This window comes from Juglans regia, chromosome 10 (genome assembly GCF_001411555.2).
Source record: "Juglans regia cultivar Chandler chromosome 10, Walnut 2.0, whole genome shotgun sequence".
Taxonomy (NCBI): domain Eukaryota; kingdom Viridiplantae; phylum Streptophyta; class Magnoliopsida; order Fagales; family Juglandaceae; genus Juglans; species Juglans regia.
Genome location: NC_049910.1, coordinates 4,451,721 through 4,467,823, shown reverse-complemented (window position 1 = coordinate 4,467,823; position 16,103 = coordinate 4,451,721). Strand labels below are relative to the sequence as shown.

Sequence of the window (16,103 nt, the reverse complement as noted above, 5' to 3'; positions counted from 1 at the left end):
TTATTTTATAATAACATTGACAATTAAAAAAATAAAATTTTAAATATAAATCTCATATTTATTAACCCTAAAAAAAAAAAAAAGAGCAATCAACGCTTGCTATTACTACTGTAAATGTCATTAATTTCTATCATCTTCTTCTCACTGCGAACTTTTGAATAATTTAACTTGATTGGAGAAATAAATGCCACCGACTACGTACTCTGGTAGATGGAAAAACGTTGGTTTTCCTCTGATCTCTCTCTTAGGAGCTTTTGCTCCATAATACATCCGAAAGCCCTTCATAATTAAACATAAATACAGAAAGATACCCATACCACTCTGAGAGGCCCACCCACTCTCATTATCATCATCTAATTCATCATATGCTTTTCTTTTTTATCTCCTTGAATTCGTGAACCCACTTTAGGGTTTTTTCTTGGAAAATCTTGTGCTGGTTTTGTTTCTTTATAAGTTCTTTCCTTTTACTTCCGATTTTCTTTTCAAGTGAGAGAGAGAGAGAGAATAAAAAGGTTTCACAAAAGAATGGGGAGAGGTAGGGTTCAGCTCAAGCGAATCGAGAACAAGATCAGGCGGCAAGTGACGTTCTCGAAGCGGCGGACCGGGTTGCTCAAGAAAGCTCATGAGATCTCGGTGCTATGCGATGTTGAGTTAGCTCTGATCGTGTTCTCCACCAAAGGAAAGCTCTTTGAGTTTTCCTCCAATTCGAGGTTCATACTTTCTACACTTTATAGTTTAATCTTCATCTTCTTTTCTGGGTGCTTAATTATTTGTTTGTTACATCATTAATTTTACAGTTTTTCTTCTGAATTTTCTTATATTTTTTTAATCTATTTTGTCACTTGGTATCACAATGTAATTGTCAAATCTAGGTCATCCCCGAGGGATCATGTGTGTTAATTTGTTTGTCATGGCTGCCTGCATATTCATGATTAATATCATCAATTTAGATCATCCAAAATTACAATATTGATCTAGTTGTATTTGAACATTATTAAGCTAGTTCATCTTTGTCTCCTAGTATTCTCGAACACAAAGTTGAAAGTACTACTGCAGCCTGCTGAATGAGTTCTATATACCTTAATAATAAAGTCTGATTTTTTTTTTTAATTTTTTTTCTATATATATTTCTTCTGGCGCGCGCAGCTACCAAGAAGGAACCAAAAAAAAAAAAAAAACCTTACTTATCAAGACAATGCCTGTAACCAGAAAGAAGTTAATTGGAAAATGCAAGTGTAAAATTAATGTCTGTCTGAGATTTGTAAAATGGAAAATTAATCTTTTATTAGTTCAGTCCAAAAGAGAGAATTATTATGTCCTAAGAAAAATAAAGAAGCTGAACTATGCCAGTAAATATTGATCTTTTATTTTCATAATGATCAGTAGTACTAGTACTCATGCATGTTTCACAGACACCACATTGCATCTATTGATCTTTTAGGCATTTTAATTACTAACTATATATATATATAATATATATATATATATGCAGTACTGCAAGTAGAAACTAATATATATATACACACACACACCTTGAGCTGTGTGTCACGATCAGGCGTGGTGTTTTTTCTCTCTTTTCTTGTTCTCGGTTTTAAAACCTAGTATATATATGTGTGTGTGTGTATTGGCTAGTACCCAATGTGGGTGGTGCACAAAGGAGGCCGAGGAGGCCTTCTCAATGATTTTATTCGTGGAAACGGCTGCTTATGAAAAGTTCGTACGTTTATTTAAAATCTCCATTAAGATCTTCAACCCATGCATATATAATCTTTGTTCATTTCGATCAAACCATGCATGAATTAAGCTAGCGGCCTTGACCTGCTAGAATATTTATATATATGTGACTATGTCTTTGGTTCTAGCTAGCTAGCTAGGTATGTATACTAATTCATGATTGTATGGTTTTTTTATTTTTTTTGTCAAAGTTAGAAAAGCTCCACAATATATATATATATATATATATATATATATCTAATCTTAGTTAGGTTTTTTTGTTCTTAGGAGCTTCAAACTTTCTTTTGTTTTTTTAAATTTCGATCGAACACGAGTAAATATTAGTATCGGCCTATCCAATGGGCTTACTAATTATAATTTGGTCCTGGCCGGGTTTCATATATTTTCAAGAGTACTCATTCATGATAAAGGTCGTAAAAACTGCTTCAATTCAGATCAATTCTGAGGTTAATTAGAACGCGCATGCAGTACGTACGTAGAGCATTTATTATTGTTCAGGGTTGGAGACTAATTACTACCGACTACGTACGTTATATGTACCCGTGAATTAATAATTCTGGGAGCAATAATACTGATCTTGGCCTGTCACATAAAAAATCCAAGTCTAATTAACTACGATTATATGTTCAGTCAAATAGATGTACTGTTTTCTATTTAACCTTCTGCACATTAATTCGAAGAGAAGTTGCGCGCGGTATTGAAAAGAGTCGCTACTGAAAAGTGTAACCTTATTTATAAGTTCTAAATATACAAATGTTTTGTAAAATTGTGGGTCTATAAGAAAAAACATGAGTTTTTCACACTTTTCGATGGTGTGGTCCATGTTTTTATAACGGGCTTGTGCGAACCTTGTATATTTAAGATTTGTATATATCATCTCTTAAGGGAGGTTTGGATAGTGAGTACTTAAAATAAGATGAGTTGAAATGAAAGTTAAAAGTTAAATAAAATATTGTTAGAATATTATTTTTTAATATTATAATTATTATTATTGTTTTGAAATTTAAAAAAGTTGAATTGTTTATTATATTTTATATGAAAATTTAAAAAAATTGTAAGGATTAGATGAGATGAGATAGTTTTTGTATTGATCCAAACCTAGCTTCATTTCAATTTTTGTAGACTAATTAAGCATCATCTTGTAGATTCATTGAGTGAGTCACTCGATCTTGACACACAATAGATCCTAGAAGACTAGACGTAGGGTAGAGTAAGAATTATTTTAGTGGCTAGTTAACCAACAAAAACTAGATATTGAGATTGAGAAATGATGCAAAACAAAGAGAAAACTCTAAGATTATGGTTTATTTATAAAATTCAAAAACTGATTCTGAAGCCCACAAGTTGGGCTGAAATAGCCAAAGCAATTCGAGATTTTGAAAATTTTATCTGAAAAGGCAAAATCTCAATTATTGCATAAAAATAAAATACGTAATAAAATAAGGGTCTCACAAAAGATCTAGCTTAAACTGGAATAAGAGTCTTCTCTAAAAGTGACAACAAAATATTACTATAAAAGACAAAAATAACTTAAATCGACGATTCGAAAGGAAAAATGACTGATTTATGGGTCAAACTGGGAACCATCAGACTTAACATGGTGACCATGACGTTCGTGCCGAAAAGAGCTTTTTGAATTGGGATCGTATACATGATTTTGATACCCATATCCAAAGTTATAGTCAAAATACTAACACCGACATGTGCGTAATATTGTCTAAATCCAAGCAATCTTCAAAATTTTCCATCCTTTTTGTGCTTATTTGCCTTCTTGAAGTAGTCCAATGCTACCTATGTGGAATCTGCCAATTCAGCATCGTCAAACCAGGAATCCCCCATGAAGGAATCTTGTTCAATCTACTAGATTTAGGGCATGTTTGGGTAAAGTGATGAGATAAAGATTCTGTAAATAGTATTGAAATGGTTTGTGAATAATAGTGATATAGTTTGAATCAAGATGTTTTATTGGGTTTTGAGAAATAAGAGAGAAAAACTTGAATAAAAATATTATAAAGTTAAAATTTTGAATTTTATTTTTATTTTGAAAAAGTTGTATTATTTTTTGTGTTTGATTAATTTGGAAGTTTGGAAAAATTATAATGATTAAGTAAGGATTAGATAAAAAAGTTAAAGATTTAAAACTAAAAAGTGTTTTGTATTTGAATAATATTTGAGAATGAAATTATGAAAAGTTTTGAGATGTATATCATCTTATAGCTTCCCAAACAACCCCTTAGAATTTTACCATTCTAGAGTTTTACTATTACTACCAATAATATAATTTCATCTAGACTTTTACTATTCTATTTACACCTTAATTACATGATTCACTAATCTCATCTTTGGATCTTCGATCTACTAATATCTTTAATTGGGATCATGATCTACATGCACCATCAACAGTACTACTAGTGTTCCATCCTTTCTTTCCAACTCCGTAGCCATAACCTTCCATGATCTATTGGTTCTGATGCTCACTACCACTCATGCATGTAAACAATATTAACTGGCTGCATATAATATAGATAAAAACAATTAACTACTAAATTATTGATACTTTGTCCAAATGACTTTTTCTATATGATCGTAATTAGCAGATATATATTATAAGAAAACTTCTATAAACATAAAAAGATTATACAAAGTAAACCTACAAATTGATGTGGCTTCATGGAATCCATTAGATCTACTTTATAATAAAAATAACTTTACAATCTAATGTACGTATCACATCAAGCCACATCAGTTTGTAAGTTTATTTTTGTGTAATTATTTTTTAATTTGTGACTAAAGTATTTTTCATATTTATAAATATATAGTTACAAAAGGGATCATGTCACGAGTTCATCAAGCCACAACAGTAATTAGTATTAAAGAAAAAAGTCACTAGCATTAGTTTTGAGAATGTTATATATTCAAGACTATTCACAATTAAAAAGTTATAAAATATGAAAACTCATGGAGGTCTGTTGATAAATAAGTACTTAAAACTAGGTCTGAAAAATAAAATCAAAGTTATAATTAATTATGTTAATTGTTTGTTCACTTGGTTACAGCTTGTATATATATACTAAGTTTTAATTTTGAACCTCATCTTATAATCTTGCTGCTCTGATCTGTGATCAAAATCCTAACTAGCATGTAAAGTAGTTAAACTCTTTACCTTAATATGATTACTTTCCTAGTCGGTCTTCAACCTAGCTCTAAACATTTTCAGCTGCTATTTTGAGTTGTTTATTATAATCAAGTATTATGCAGTGTATTTATTTTTAATGTTCTAACTAGCTGATCTTTTTTTTTTTTTTTTTTGAATAAAACCTTAGTATTTCATATATGAATTTCTTGCATACATCTTCTATCATTTTCCAGACTATTTACAATGAAATTGGGAACTTCTTCATGAATCCAAACTTTTTCCTCAACTAATTTAAGGCAGCCTTTGCCAAATTATGAGCAACAATGTTCTTTTCTCTATAATCAAACTGTAAAAACCAACCCTTCATACTCTTCAATACATTCCAAATGTCATCAATTAAAGGACCAAAGTAAGACATATTTTCTTCTTCACACTTCACAACCATTATGATTGCCTTTGCATCTTATTCGAATATAGCTTTCTGAATATTGAGTTCACTGCATACCTGCAATGCCTTCCACAAAGCTTGACATTCTGCTACTTAGTTGTCTGCACATTCATCCTACTCATGTCACAAGCTGCAAGCAATGCCTCTCCATTCTCATCTCTAATAATCAATCCCATCCCCATTCTCCTATTCTTCATATCCAAAGATACATCACAATTCACTTTTACAAACTCTGCTACAGGTCTAACCCAACTTGCCTTATTAACTGTATTTACAACCTGCTGATCTTCTGTTCTTTGCCTTTTGTTTGCCTGTTTAAAGTTCTCCAGGGTCTCAATTGCTATTGATAACAATTTTTTTGGACAAGTAAGTCTTTTTTCAAAAACAAAAGTGTTCCTTCTCAACCAAACTTTTCTAAACTGGACAGCTATCTCTTCTAGTTTTACTTTCTCAAGGGCTCCCATCATCAACTTCTCCCATAGCAACAAAAAATGATCACCTCCTTCCCTTTTCCACTTTTGAACCCCACTTAAACCATTTGCCCAGATATGAACATTAGCTGCAGAACACTCCCATAGCACATGCATTACAGATTCTTCCTCTCTATGACAAAATGGATAAAAGGGATCCTCAACAATCTTCTAACTAGCTGATCGTAAAAGGCTAGCTTTAATCTATTTAAACTGAATACATTGTTTTTTGACAGCATGGAGAGGATCCTGGAACGATATGAAAGGTATTCACATGCTGAACGGCCGCTTGTCGCAACTCATGATTCTCAACCACAGGTACGCATGCATGGCCATTAATATATATGCGAAATATATATGTCCTAATTAATTTAAACAAGACAACATGATGCATGGCTTAAATATATGGTATTAACTAATATTTTGCGTCCATTCAACCCAAGATCTTGCATGTGGCTTTTTCCGGGTTTTTGTTTTTAAATTTTTCGTCAAGTAATGTTTTGCTTATGTATTCAAGTTGACATCTCATCATAATTTGAAATTTGCGTTAAACAACTACTGGCCACTAATTTTACATTTCAGTGTCTGAAGAGTACATATATGTATAAGAGCTTTATTGAATAATTAATGCTCTGGTGGGCAGCTAGCTCTATGATCCATCAACTGACGACGATCTTTTGCTGCAATATTGTTATTGTTTGTTATAGGCAGTGATTTATATAACCCTAATTCGAATACTGTCCAGGGAAGCTGCAGGTCTCTGGATCAGGTCCCCAGGCTTTTTGCCAGAAATGAAGTTTTACAAAGGAACATAAGGTAATGATCAGCTGATCAGTTTCCGTAGCATATATATCTATTGAATGTACAAAAACAATATTCTCCCCTAGCTAGCATAGCAGTTACGATCATGCATGAAGAGTCGGCAACTAATGCCTTCGTATGAGTATAATTTAGAGAATCGGATTAATTTACAGCAAAAGGGTTCACCAGAAATTATGATATCTTACACAATGAATTAATTATTTCAAGGAGAGTCGATTCTCTACCTATAGCAAAATATGTACATAATATAATGACCGGAGGAATGCTTTTAAGTCCAATGGATTTTCGCAAAGTTAGTCTGTTATGTTGGTTTGATCAGATGTTGGGCATCATATATACAAATACATACAGTACTACGTACGGCCTGCAGGCACATAAATTGCTAAATCCATGTGATTACATATATGCATCTTGATTTGCGAAAGGCATTGGCCAACAATCAAGAGGGTCTTGATCATGAGACTCATGAGACATCTTATAAATTGAGTGATGCAGCAACTTCTTGGGAGGAGATCTGGATCCCTTAAGTATAAGGGAGCTCCGTAATATTGAGCAACAGCTTGATCTAGGTCTGAAGCGCATACGAACAAGAAAGGTGAACATATAGCTCCTTTTGAAGTCTTTATGCATGGCATCATTAATTCAAGAAACTTGCAAACTTGATCGATTGATTTAGATTTATACGTACTCAACATATGACATCAATTTGGCTTATGCAGAACAAACTTATCGATGAATCTATTATGGAGCTGCAGAAGAAGGTAAAGATGGTTACACACATGCGCGCGTGCACACACAGATATGTATTTCATGTTGATTGTATAGGTTGCTTTTATTTATTTTTATTTTTTTTTGGGGGGGGGGGGGGGGACTTCGAGTGTGAAAGATAGTCTTTCAAAACTTAATATTGATGAGATTTTGATTTGTTTTGGATTGAAATTTTTAAAGTTTTTAATACTGAAAATTAGAAGTCTATGATTACCGTGCATGCTGACTAGAGATTTTGAGGGAATGCATATTGAGGCTAGTTCGGACTTAATCCAGTTGTATATAATATGGGTAGGCCATGAAATGTACATAATAGAACTTCAACAGCAACTATATTTATTTAATGGGAAAATCGTAGGTATAAGGGGGAACAATGGGATGAACAGTAATAAAACTGTGAGTGGTCCTTGTCTAATTTTCTTTTGCTTGTGCCCATACTTGTAGCATAACTCTTTTTAGCATTTCGCAAGCTAGGCATATATATATATATATATATATATATATATATATATAAATACATACACTAGGACGAACATATATTGTTATATATATATTATATTCCTATTCCACTTTATAACTGTGATACTTTTCATTGCTATTGGATCATTCTTGACTTTTTATCTTTTTTAAATATTTCAAAGATGAATGGATAGTGTCATCTCCTCGTAACGAGATAAGAATAGAATGATGAGGTGAGTATATTTTCTATTTAGGCCCCATTTGGTTACAAGATTTAGTTGAGATCAACTTAGTTCAGTCTAATTTTAAATTAAGTCTAACATCTAAATATCAAACTTTTAAATTATTAAACTCATCTCAATTCAAAACCTTCTTACATGCATGTGAGACTTGCAACATTTTTCAACTCAATGCATCTTTATATGTGGGACCTACAATATTTTTTAATTTTTTATAAATAATACTAAATTCATCTTAACATTCAAATACATCTAAACTCAGTTTAGATAAGTCTCACATAACTCACTCCACCTGCTCAACTCAATAATATTCATAAAAAACTCAGCTCAGCTCAGTTAAACATCCAAATGCAGCCTTAATCTGTTCTAAATGTAAACTGAGCTAGTACGTTGTGGCCTTTCGTACAGGAAAAAGCCTTGCAGGAGCAAAACAAATTGCTAGTTAAACAGGTAAATTAATCTACTCTGATCTAGGATTATGGCCGCCGCATGTTTATAAACATTTATTTTTATGAAAAATAGCTCAAGGAAAATGAAGCACTAAGCGAGCATGCACATGGCCGAGAGCAGCCACCACCATTGACGCTAGCACTCCTACCTTTAACAATCGGGTACTCTCTCTTTCATAGCTCTTTCAAACAGCTAGCACGGCTGTGGTTAATGGGTTGAAGCAACCTCCACGCAGGCCACATTAATTAGGCTAGATTGATCTCTCATTATTCAACAACTCTTAATTATTAGCTGATCTAATATATATGTAGATTTTCTTAAATAAATTATGCAGAGGGACTTTCCAGGCAACGACAATGGATGAAGATGCTGGAGCTCAGACTCAGCCTAGAAGTACCACTACCCTCATGCCACCTTGGATGCTTCACCATGTCATGAATGGTTATAGAGACTCTTCGAGAGCCACCCCATAATTAATGGCCAGCTTTGGAAGTGGAACAGATGACAGTTCTAGCATTCCTTGAAAAGTTCAATATGACGTTGTTCCGCTTCAACCCCATCTCTCTGTTTCGGAAATTGAGAAGTATTTCGAGATCTCGACTTCACCGTTTCGAATCAACAAATTATAGTTTTAAGCCTAAGAGCTCAAAGTACTACATGTATATGACCGTGGCTACCAAGCATGCTAGCCATGGACTGAACAAATAATTTTGACAGTATTTGCTACGTACTTTGCATATATATATATATATATATATATATATATGTGTGTGTGTGTGTGTGTTGAATTCAGATATGATGTTAACAACCTTGAATCTGAAAATGAAGTTTTGAAACAAAAATTTTTGTTATTTAAAATTGATAAACAACTTGATCAGGATATTCCTTCTGACAATGAGCAAACAAATGATTCTGGTTCAAGTCAACGTGAATTGACCTCTGATAATCACATCTATTTGATCAGTCAAACTATTCCTCCTAAATGGTTTTCGAGCGTTATTATTGTTGTTTCCCGTGATTTTCATTTCTCTGTAGTTGCTATGATTAACTCCAGATCCAACCTGAACTACATTCAGGAAGGATTAATCCCTAACAAATACTTTGAGAAATCAACTGAGAAATTGTTTTCGGCAAATGGATCTCAAATGAAGATCAATTATGAGCTCAACAATGCTCATGTTTGCCAGAACAATGTTTGTTTTAAAATACCTTCTGTTTTGGTCAAAAATATGTTTGACAAAGTGATTTTAGGTATTCCTTTTATTTCTTCTTTATATCTCTTTTTTACTGAGAAAGATGATATTACTACCGATCATTTCGCCCAGAAAGTTAAATTTAAATGTGATTCTCGTTTTAAGATTGATCAAGATAAAAGTTTGAAATCTTTAATTCTTGTAAAAGAAAAACATTTGAATTTCCTCCAATAGGAGATCAAGTATAAAAAGATTTCAGATCAATTATCTTCCCCTTTATTGCTTTCAAAAATTGATGATTTTAACAAACGTTTGATTATTTATGTTTGTTATGATTTACCCAATACTTTTTGGTATAGAAAGAAACACATCGTTTCTCTTCCCTATATCAAAGGATTTGATGAGAAAAATATTACGACTAAAGTCACTGCTATTCAAATGAATAGCAAGACTTTAGAATTCTGCCAAGCAGAAATTGCAGAACTACTTAAGAAAAGGATAATTAGACATAACAAGTCCCCATATATATATATATATGTAAGATGCACCTCAACCTTGCATTCTTTGTTCTTAATCTAATTAACATGGTCACAACCGACCTTTTTTTGGAAGTTGTCCCAAACAAATTACAGCTAGACCACTAGAAGTTCTTTGGATTGTTATAATGAGCATTGCTATTCATAAGCCCACACACCACACACCATAATTTTTTTTATTTATTTTTATTTTTTTAAAGTTTTTTTTGATTTTATTATTCTTAAAATAATTAAATTATTTTACTCATAATTCATATACCATATATTTAATAAGAGAATAAAATTAAAAAAATATATAAAAATGATGGTGTGTGTGTGGTGTATGAGGTTTAGGAATAGAATTTTTCTTGTTATAATTAGGTGGTGTCGAATCAACTAGAATATTTAGATTTTCCTTCCAATTTCCTACGATTTCTTGATGGCAACATGAAAGGTTCATTGGATATTTAATTAGTTAATTTTACACTTGCTTTTTTCTTCCTCCAAAACTAGCGTAGCAGCATACTAGAAGTTCTAAAAAATGTCGAAGAAGTCCAGCGAGGTAGGAGATGGAAAGCAGCGCGCCAGACTCGTTGTGTTGGTTTTCTACTTGAATAAAAAAATGGCAACGATTCCCATGCATTCCAATTTTGAAAATAACGGATACATCTTAGCATTTAGATACATCTCATATCTCTCTCTATCTCTCTTCTTCTTAATGGCTTCAAATTCTTAAGGATCTTGATTCGGTTCTTCTAACATCCGCATTGAAGGTTTTTTCTTCATTATATGTAGGTTACACAGCCTTCGATCGTTCGATACTTTCTGCATGTGTTTGCAGTACGTACCATATATATATATAGCTAGCAGGTATCCTATTAATGAATATTGGGAAATGTAATTTGACACTTCTGTTTGGAATTTAACAGTACTGTCAACATCCTTGGAAGATAAATCTCCATTAGTTACTTCTTTTCCCATATTTCGTAATCGTACGTCCCAAAGTTTCTGAACCAGAGAGAAAGCAACAAAGATGTAATAACTAATAAGCTAGTATATCCAATAATGGGTTCACTTCTTTTCCTCACTATTCATGCTTCCGAGGCCTCTCTCTTATCACCACTCCTATGCGCACAATGATAACACAAACAGATTTGAACGTCCCTAATTCCCTTGTTTTTTTTTTAGAAAACCTCTTCAAAGCAGACCCTTCGAACCCACCCCTACAAAGTAAATCTCAATCCCGTACACAGCACTCTCAAAACTTTTCCTATACGAAACTGGTTAAATCGCTAACTTTTTATCAGGAGTGTGACTCCAAATGATTGTTTGTACCCATTAGGTATTGAATCTTAGACCTTGAAGGGAGTGATACCCCAAGACTAAGACCTTCACTTGGGCCAACCCCTAAAAAAATAATAAAGCCGATGATCCTTATGGCTGAGAAAATAACAACAATTATAAAAAGGAAAATTCTATACACCATACTATCATCCCACTAAGTAGTATGTGACACATTTTTCACCATTAAATGATCATTTATTGCATGCTTCTTTATCATCTAATGGTGATGAATGTGCCATATACTACTTAGTATGATTAAAATAGGATGAGAGTGTAATGTATAACATTACTATTACAAAAATGAAGCCAATCCCTATCCGAGCTAATTTTGATAGAACCAACAATGCAACGTAACAAAGTACACAAACTATACAACCGGCGGGAGTCGAAACGCTCCACTTCTCCACGGTCCATTCACAACACTGTACAATGTTATTTTGCGAAAATACGGCCGTATCTCAACTATACTTGCAAGTGTTTTTCCCAACTATAAACTGGGGGGATCCAGCAACATTTGGAACAGAATGTGCTCACAACAAAGGATATGAAAACAATTTGTTATATTTACCATGGACAACAAACACTTCAGTGTGCAGTATTCACAATGAGTACACTTTTTGGTTTCCTCTCGTTGTGCTGCTTGCTTCCTCCACAACGCAGACCTTTCAATCAAGATCATGTTGTTTCATCGAATACCATCACCTAATGAAGTCGATCCAATAAATGGAAAGTCAGAATGAATAGAGATTCAGGCAGCATAATTTGTTTCATTTCCAATTTTCCAGGACAAATAATTTTTTTTTGGGGAAATTACAGTTTATGGCCACAAATCACCATCTATTTTGTCTGTCTCTCTCATTTTTGGCTCTTAAATTATCAAGTTGAAGAGCCAAACCCACACATATAGTGATGTGTATGCATGCATATATGTATGAATGCATGTATGTACGTACGTATGTATAACTATGTATCTATGAATGTAATGGACAAACAAAGAGAAGAAGTTGTACTTGTACCTTGCCACAAACTGGACAGCTTTCACTTCTCTCCATCCATTCATAAATGCAACCCAGGTGAAAATGATGACAGCACTTGGTCATTATCTTAGGGTTCTCTTGAGTATATTCTGCGCACCAAATGTAAGTTTAAAAGTTAAAACCGTGAAATTTTATACATCAAAAGATATCTTCATAAGAGTACATTTTCAAAGATAATTGGCCTGTTGAATATAACAAGCACAAATCCACAAAACGTTGCTTAGGATTTCCAGATTGGCTTATATGCCCTCTGTCTGGTACGGTAGAACTCTGTATTGAACTTATAAAAAAAGGTAGCACTCGTATTGATATTTCTTTGCAATTAACAAATCTTTGCCTCCATCCTTCAAGCCCAATTAAGTGAAAAGATGAAAATTGTTAAGAGAGATGTAAACTGAATGAAACCGTTCATTCAGTATGCCTCAGTTTCCATGTTACAGAAATTTACCCTTTTTGGTCAGGCTGCTGAAGAAATTCTGACTTTGCCAATTCTAAATATTGTTTGAGAGAACATGGATACTTTTTTGAAAAGTAAACGTGACTTTATTTAATCTCAAAAACTGGTGAACCCCACAAACATCTGGTTCTGCAGAAAGGTGTACAAGAAAATGGAAAAAAAAAAATCATTTACTGCCCAATCTAGCTTTAGCATATTTTAGGATGTCTCTGTGTTAACAGGAAAGATACCATAATTATAGGTTTTCCACAATCTGAATGCAAATATAAAAATAAATTAAGACCCGTCAGGGTGCAGCCTAATGATAAAAGGTAGGCTTGGGATGAGCTGTAGATTCAAACATCCTGAATTTGATCCCTCACTATGAGTTCCCTCGAGTACCTGACACATGGTTCTGTATTTGGAGTTTGCTCCCCAAGAGTGGGCTTGAAAGGTCCTACTTTGGAGACGTTTCACGTAATAAAAAATAATAAGAATTGAAAAAAAAATACCTTCGAGACATGTAGGACAGACATCCTCATCTTCTGCTGATGTAAAAATGCTCCCCACTCCAATATTAGTATTTGCCTGTGAGAGCTTGAGTGAGGACCTAGAAAGATATTCTTTGGATCCATCTTCACAAGCAGATTCATTCCATTTGTCTCCTGAATTGAAAGATTCCATATGATCTGCATCAACATCACTTCTTAGAGGTTCAGTCTCCTCGTGTGAATGACTTGAGCTCTTCTCACGTCTTGAAAGCAGTCCATCCCGCTGCAAGCAGAAATATCTGGGGTCGGCATCGTAAGGTAGGGGCCTTGGAGGAGAGCGATACATGTCAGATAGAGAGTCGTCAAGTGATGCTGCAGAAGTCATAGACGCTGCCCCCTGAATAGATGAAGTGATGGAATGCACTTCCCCTCTTCTAAACAGTGATGTGTACTACATACAAAAAACAAAAACAAAAAGTTTAAAGGAAATCTGGGCTTACGCAGTTAAGGAATATTCTCATCATTAATGTTAAAATCTTTTTGAGTGATTTAGGACTAAAATTTGCTTCAGTGTACTAGTGCTAAAACAAGCTTGACCTACAAACTCAGATTAACAAATGCTAGTGAAAATTCCAAAAATGAGAAGACACTTTAACATGCGTTTGTGTATTTGTTCAAGCATACAAGTGCACGCCAAGACTAATGCAGTTAAAGAAAAACTTTCCACATGCAGATAATGCCAAATTGTTTGTAAAAAGAAAATGGAATGTAGACACCTATTTGCACATAAAAGTTTTAGGTTTTGACAACATGAAAACAAACTAAAAGACCCCAACAGCAGTACATAGCAATGGAGGAAAAGCTCTCAATTAAGTAACAGAGTCGTAGCTGCAGGTTTTGAACATAAAATTTGTAACTCAACATACAGAAAATAGAGAATTCACCAAAAAAAAAGGGAACCTTAAATACATACCGCATTTAAAAGGTTCTGAACAAAGCAACTGAGACACATACAGTTTCTATATACAGGACTATTTGAATTCACATATTCTTCAAAACCGTTGGAATTCAAACAGCAACAGACAGCACCCATTATGCCAGCTGCAATCTCTTTCCTTTACTTAAAACCCTCCACAGCAACCCCCCAATCTCATCAACAGATACCAATTGTAATATGTATATATGTCAAGCTCAAAATAATCTTATAGAAGTAATTCTACTTTGATAAATGAAGAACGAGAAAGGACGCTCAGCTTGCAGAAGTCCCACTTCCCTCGCAAACCAGTACCCTCCCTCTTCAAATTAAAAATACGAATGCCTTTGAGGTTTTTCTGGCTTGCTTATGGATAGATTTTATAACCTGTAGAAAAAGAAAATAATAGCATTAAACAATTATGCGAACTATAGAAATGAGAAAGAGCTGAAAACGCTGTCCTCAAACCAAATTGAAAACCGAAATAAGTAATTCCATTTACAGAATCTAGAAGCCAATCTCTAATAATCCAATCGGAGCTCTCACAGTTCGTAGTATAATCAAACTATTGCCACCACATTCTGTTTTATTTCAATATACATGCACAGATGATAAAGTATTTTTTGGTGTTCGATTGCAGCTGTATTGCCACAAACCAACAATCGGTGCAAAATTTATATATCAAAAGGGGAAATATGAGAAAACTTTTTGCCGTCCAAATTTTCACTTTTTTCGTGTTTCCCTTCAATTTAACCAAAAACTCTCCTTTCGTTGCTAGGAATGGTACCACATCGTCCAATAGGAAAAGCCGCACAAAAACAAAGACGATTATCATGCTTATTGCACAATCGGACGATATGCAATTAAGGCAAAACACATGTATTCAATGAAAAGACACCGACTTTTGGAAAAATACATAGCATTGGAAATCGAGGATAAATCCTATCAGAAGAAAATGATCGACCCAGAGAAACACGAAAAAATTTTCAAAATAACAGAAACCCATTGGAGATTATCAAAACCAAAGAACCAAAAAATGAATGAATTAAAATGAAAATCACAAGTAATAGAGGGAGAAATCGATGAAAGAAAAGGTCAGAAATTTACCTCCAGGAAGCTGACCGGAGGGAGAAGAAAGATGTTATCTTTATCTAGTTTTAATTGTGGGCTCGCCGCTCGGATTAGGTGCTTCGAAAATCTGATACTAAAAATGGGTTTTGTGCGATTTTGTGCGTGCGTTTGGATTTTTCGGCGAGGAAACCTGTGAAAGCGCGGAATAAAGTTCTCCTATGTTTTTGTCTATCCCTGCCGGTGGTTGGATTGTGAGGAATCTAATCCAACTTTACTAAATTAATATTTAAAATAATGTTTTGTTTTTATTTTCTTTTTCTTTTTCTTTTTCTTTAATCTGACATGCTTTTACACATAGAGATTTCAATTCAGGCTTGGCATACGGTTCTAATACGTAGAGGAAGCGGGCACATTTGGGATTATCTTGTATTAGAATCAGAAAATTATTATTATCGGTATTGGACATTTTTTTTTTAATTAAGTGAGAGATTTCGAACCTAAATTTTTTATTTAAAGA

General features: G+C 33.6%; 2 protein-coding genes across 2 annotated transcripts; one reads left to right on the top strand and one right to left on the bottom strand.

The window, feature by feature from the left end:
* Positions 1–310: 310 nt before the first annotated feature.
* LOC109010535 (truncated transcription factor CAULIFLOWER A-like) lies at positions 311–9,254 on the top strand. The gene is made up of 8 exons (XM_018991405.2): positions 311–710; positions 6,025–6,106; positions 6,534–6,604; positions 7,106–7,205; positions 7,330–7,371; positions 8,485–8,526; positions 8,599–8,687; positions 8,861–9,254. Exons 1-8 carry the CDS (start codon positions 526–528, stop codon positions 8,997–8,999), a joined length of 750 nt encoding a protein of 249 aa, XP_018846950.1. The 5' UTR covers positions 311–525; the 3' UTR covers positions 9,000–9,254.
* A 2,625-nt stretch (positions 9,255–11,879) lies between these two features.
* Positions 11,880–15,848, bottom strand: LOC109010536 (E3 ubiquitin-protein ligase At3g02290-like). Its single transcript, XM_018991406.2, has 5 exons — positions 15,623–15,848; positions 14,516–14,902; positions 13,564–13,993; positions 12,595–12,704; positions 11,880–12,280 (listed from the first exon to the last, which is right to left on the bottom strand). The coding sequence occupies exons 2-5, from the start codon at positions 14,633–14,635 to the stop codon at positions 12,254–12,256; spliced, it is 687 nt and encodes a 228-aa protein (XP_018846951.1). The 5' UTR covers positions 14,636–14,902; positions 15,623–15,848; the 3' UTR covers positions 11,880–12,253.
* Positions 15,849–16,103: the final 255 nt, after the last annotated feature.

What these genes read in the sequence shown, in the direction of transcription:
- LOC109010535 (XM_018991405.2), top strand. Translation starts at nt 526, where the DNA reads ATGGGGAGAGGTAGGGTTCAGCTCAAGCGAATCGAGAACAAGATCAGG. An exon ending in GTTTTACAAAGGAACATAAG is followed by an intron (nt 6,605 to 7,105) that starts GTAATGATCAGC and finishes TGAGTGATGCAG; the next exon opens with CAACTTCTTGGGAGGAGATC. An exon ending in CTCCTACCTTTAACAATCGG is followed by an intron (nt 8,688 to 8,860) that starts GTACTCTCTCTT and finishes TAAATTATGCAG; the next exon opens with AGGGACTTTCCAGGCAACGA.
- LOC109010536 (XM_018991406.2), bottom strand. Translation starts at nt 14,635, where the DNA reads ATGGGTGCTGTCTGTTGCTGTTTGAATTCCAACGGTTTTGAAGAATAT. An exon ending in CTGTCCTACATGTCTCGAAG is followed by an intron (nt 12,705 to 13,563) that starts GTATTTTTTTTT and finishes TTTGGTGCGCAG; the next exon opens with AATATACTCAAGAGAACCCT. An exon ending in GCTGTCCAGTTTGTGGCAAG is followed by an intron (nt 12,281 to 12,594) that starts GTACAAGTACAA and finishes CGACTTCATTAG; the next exon opens with GTGATGGTATTCGATGAAAC.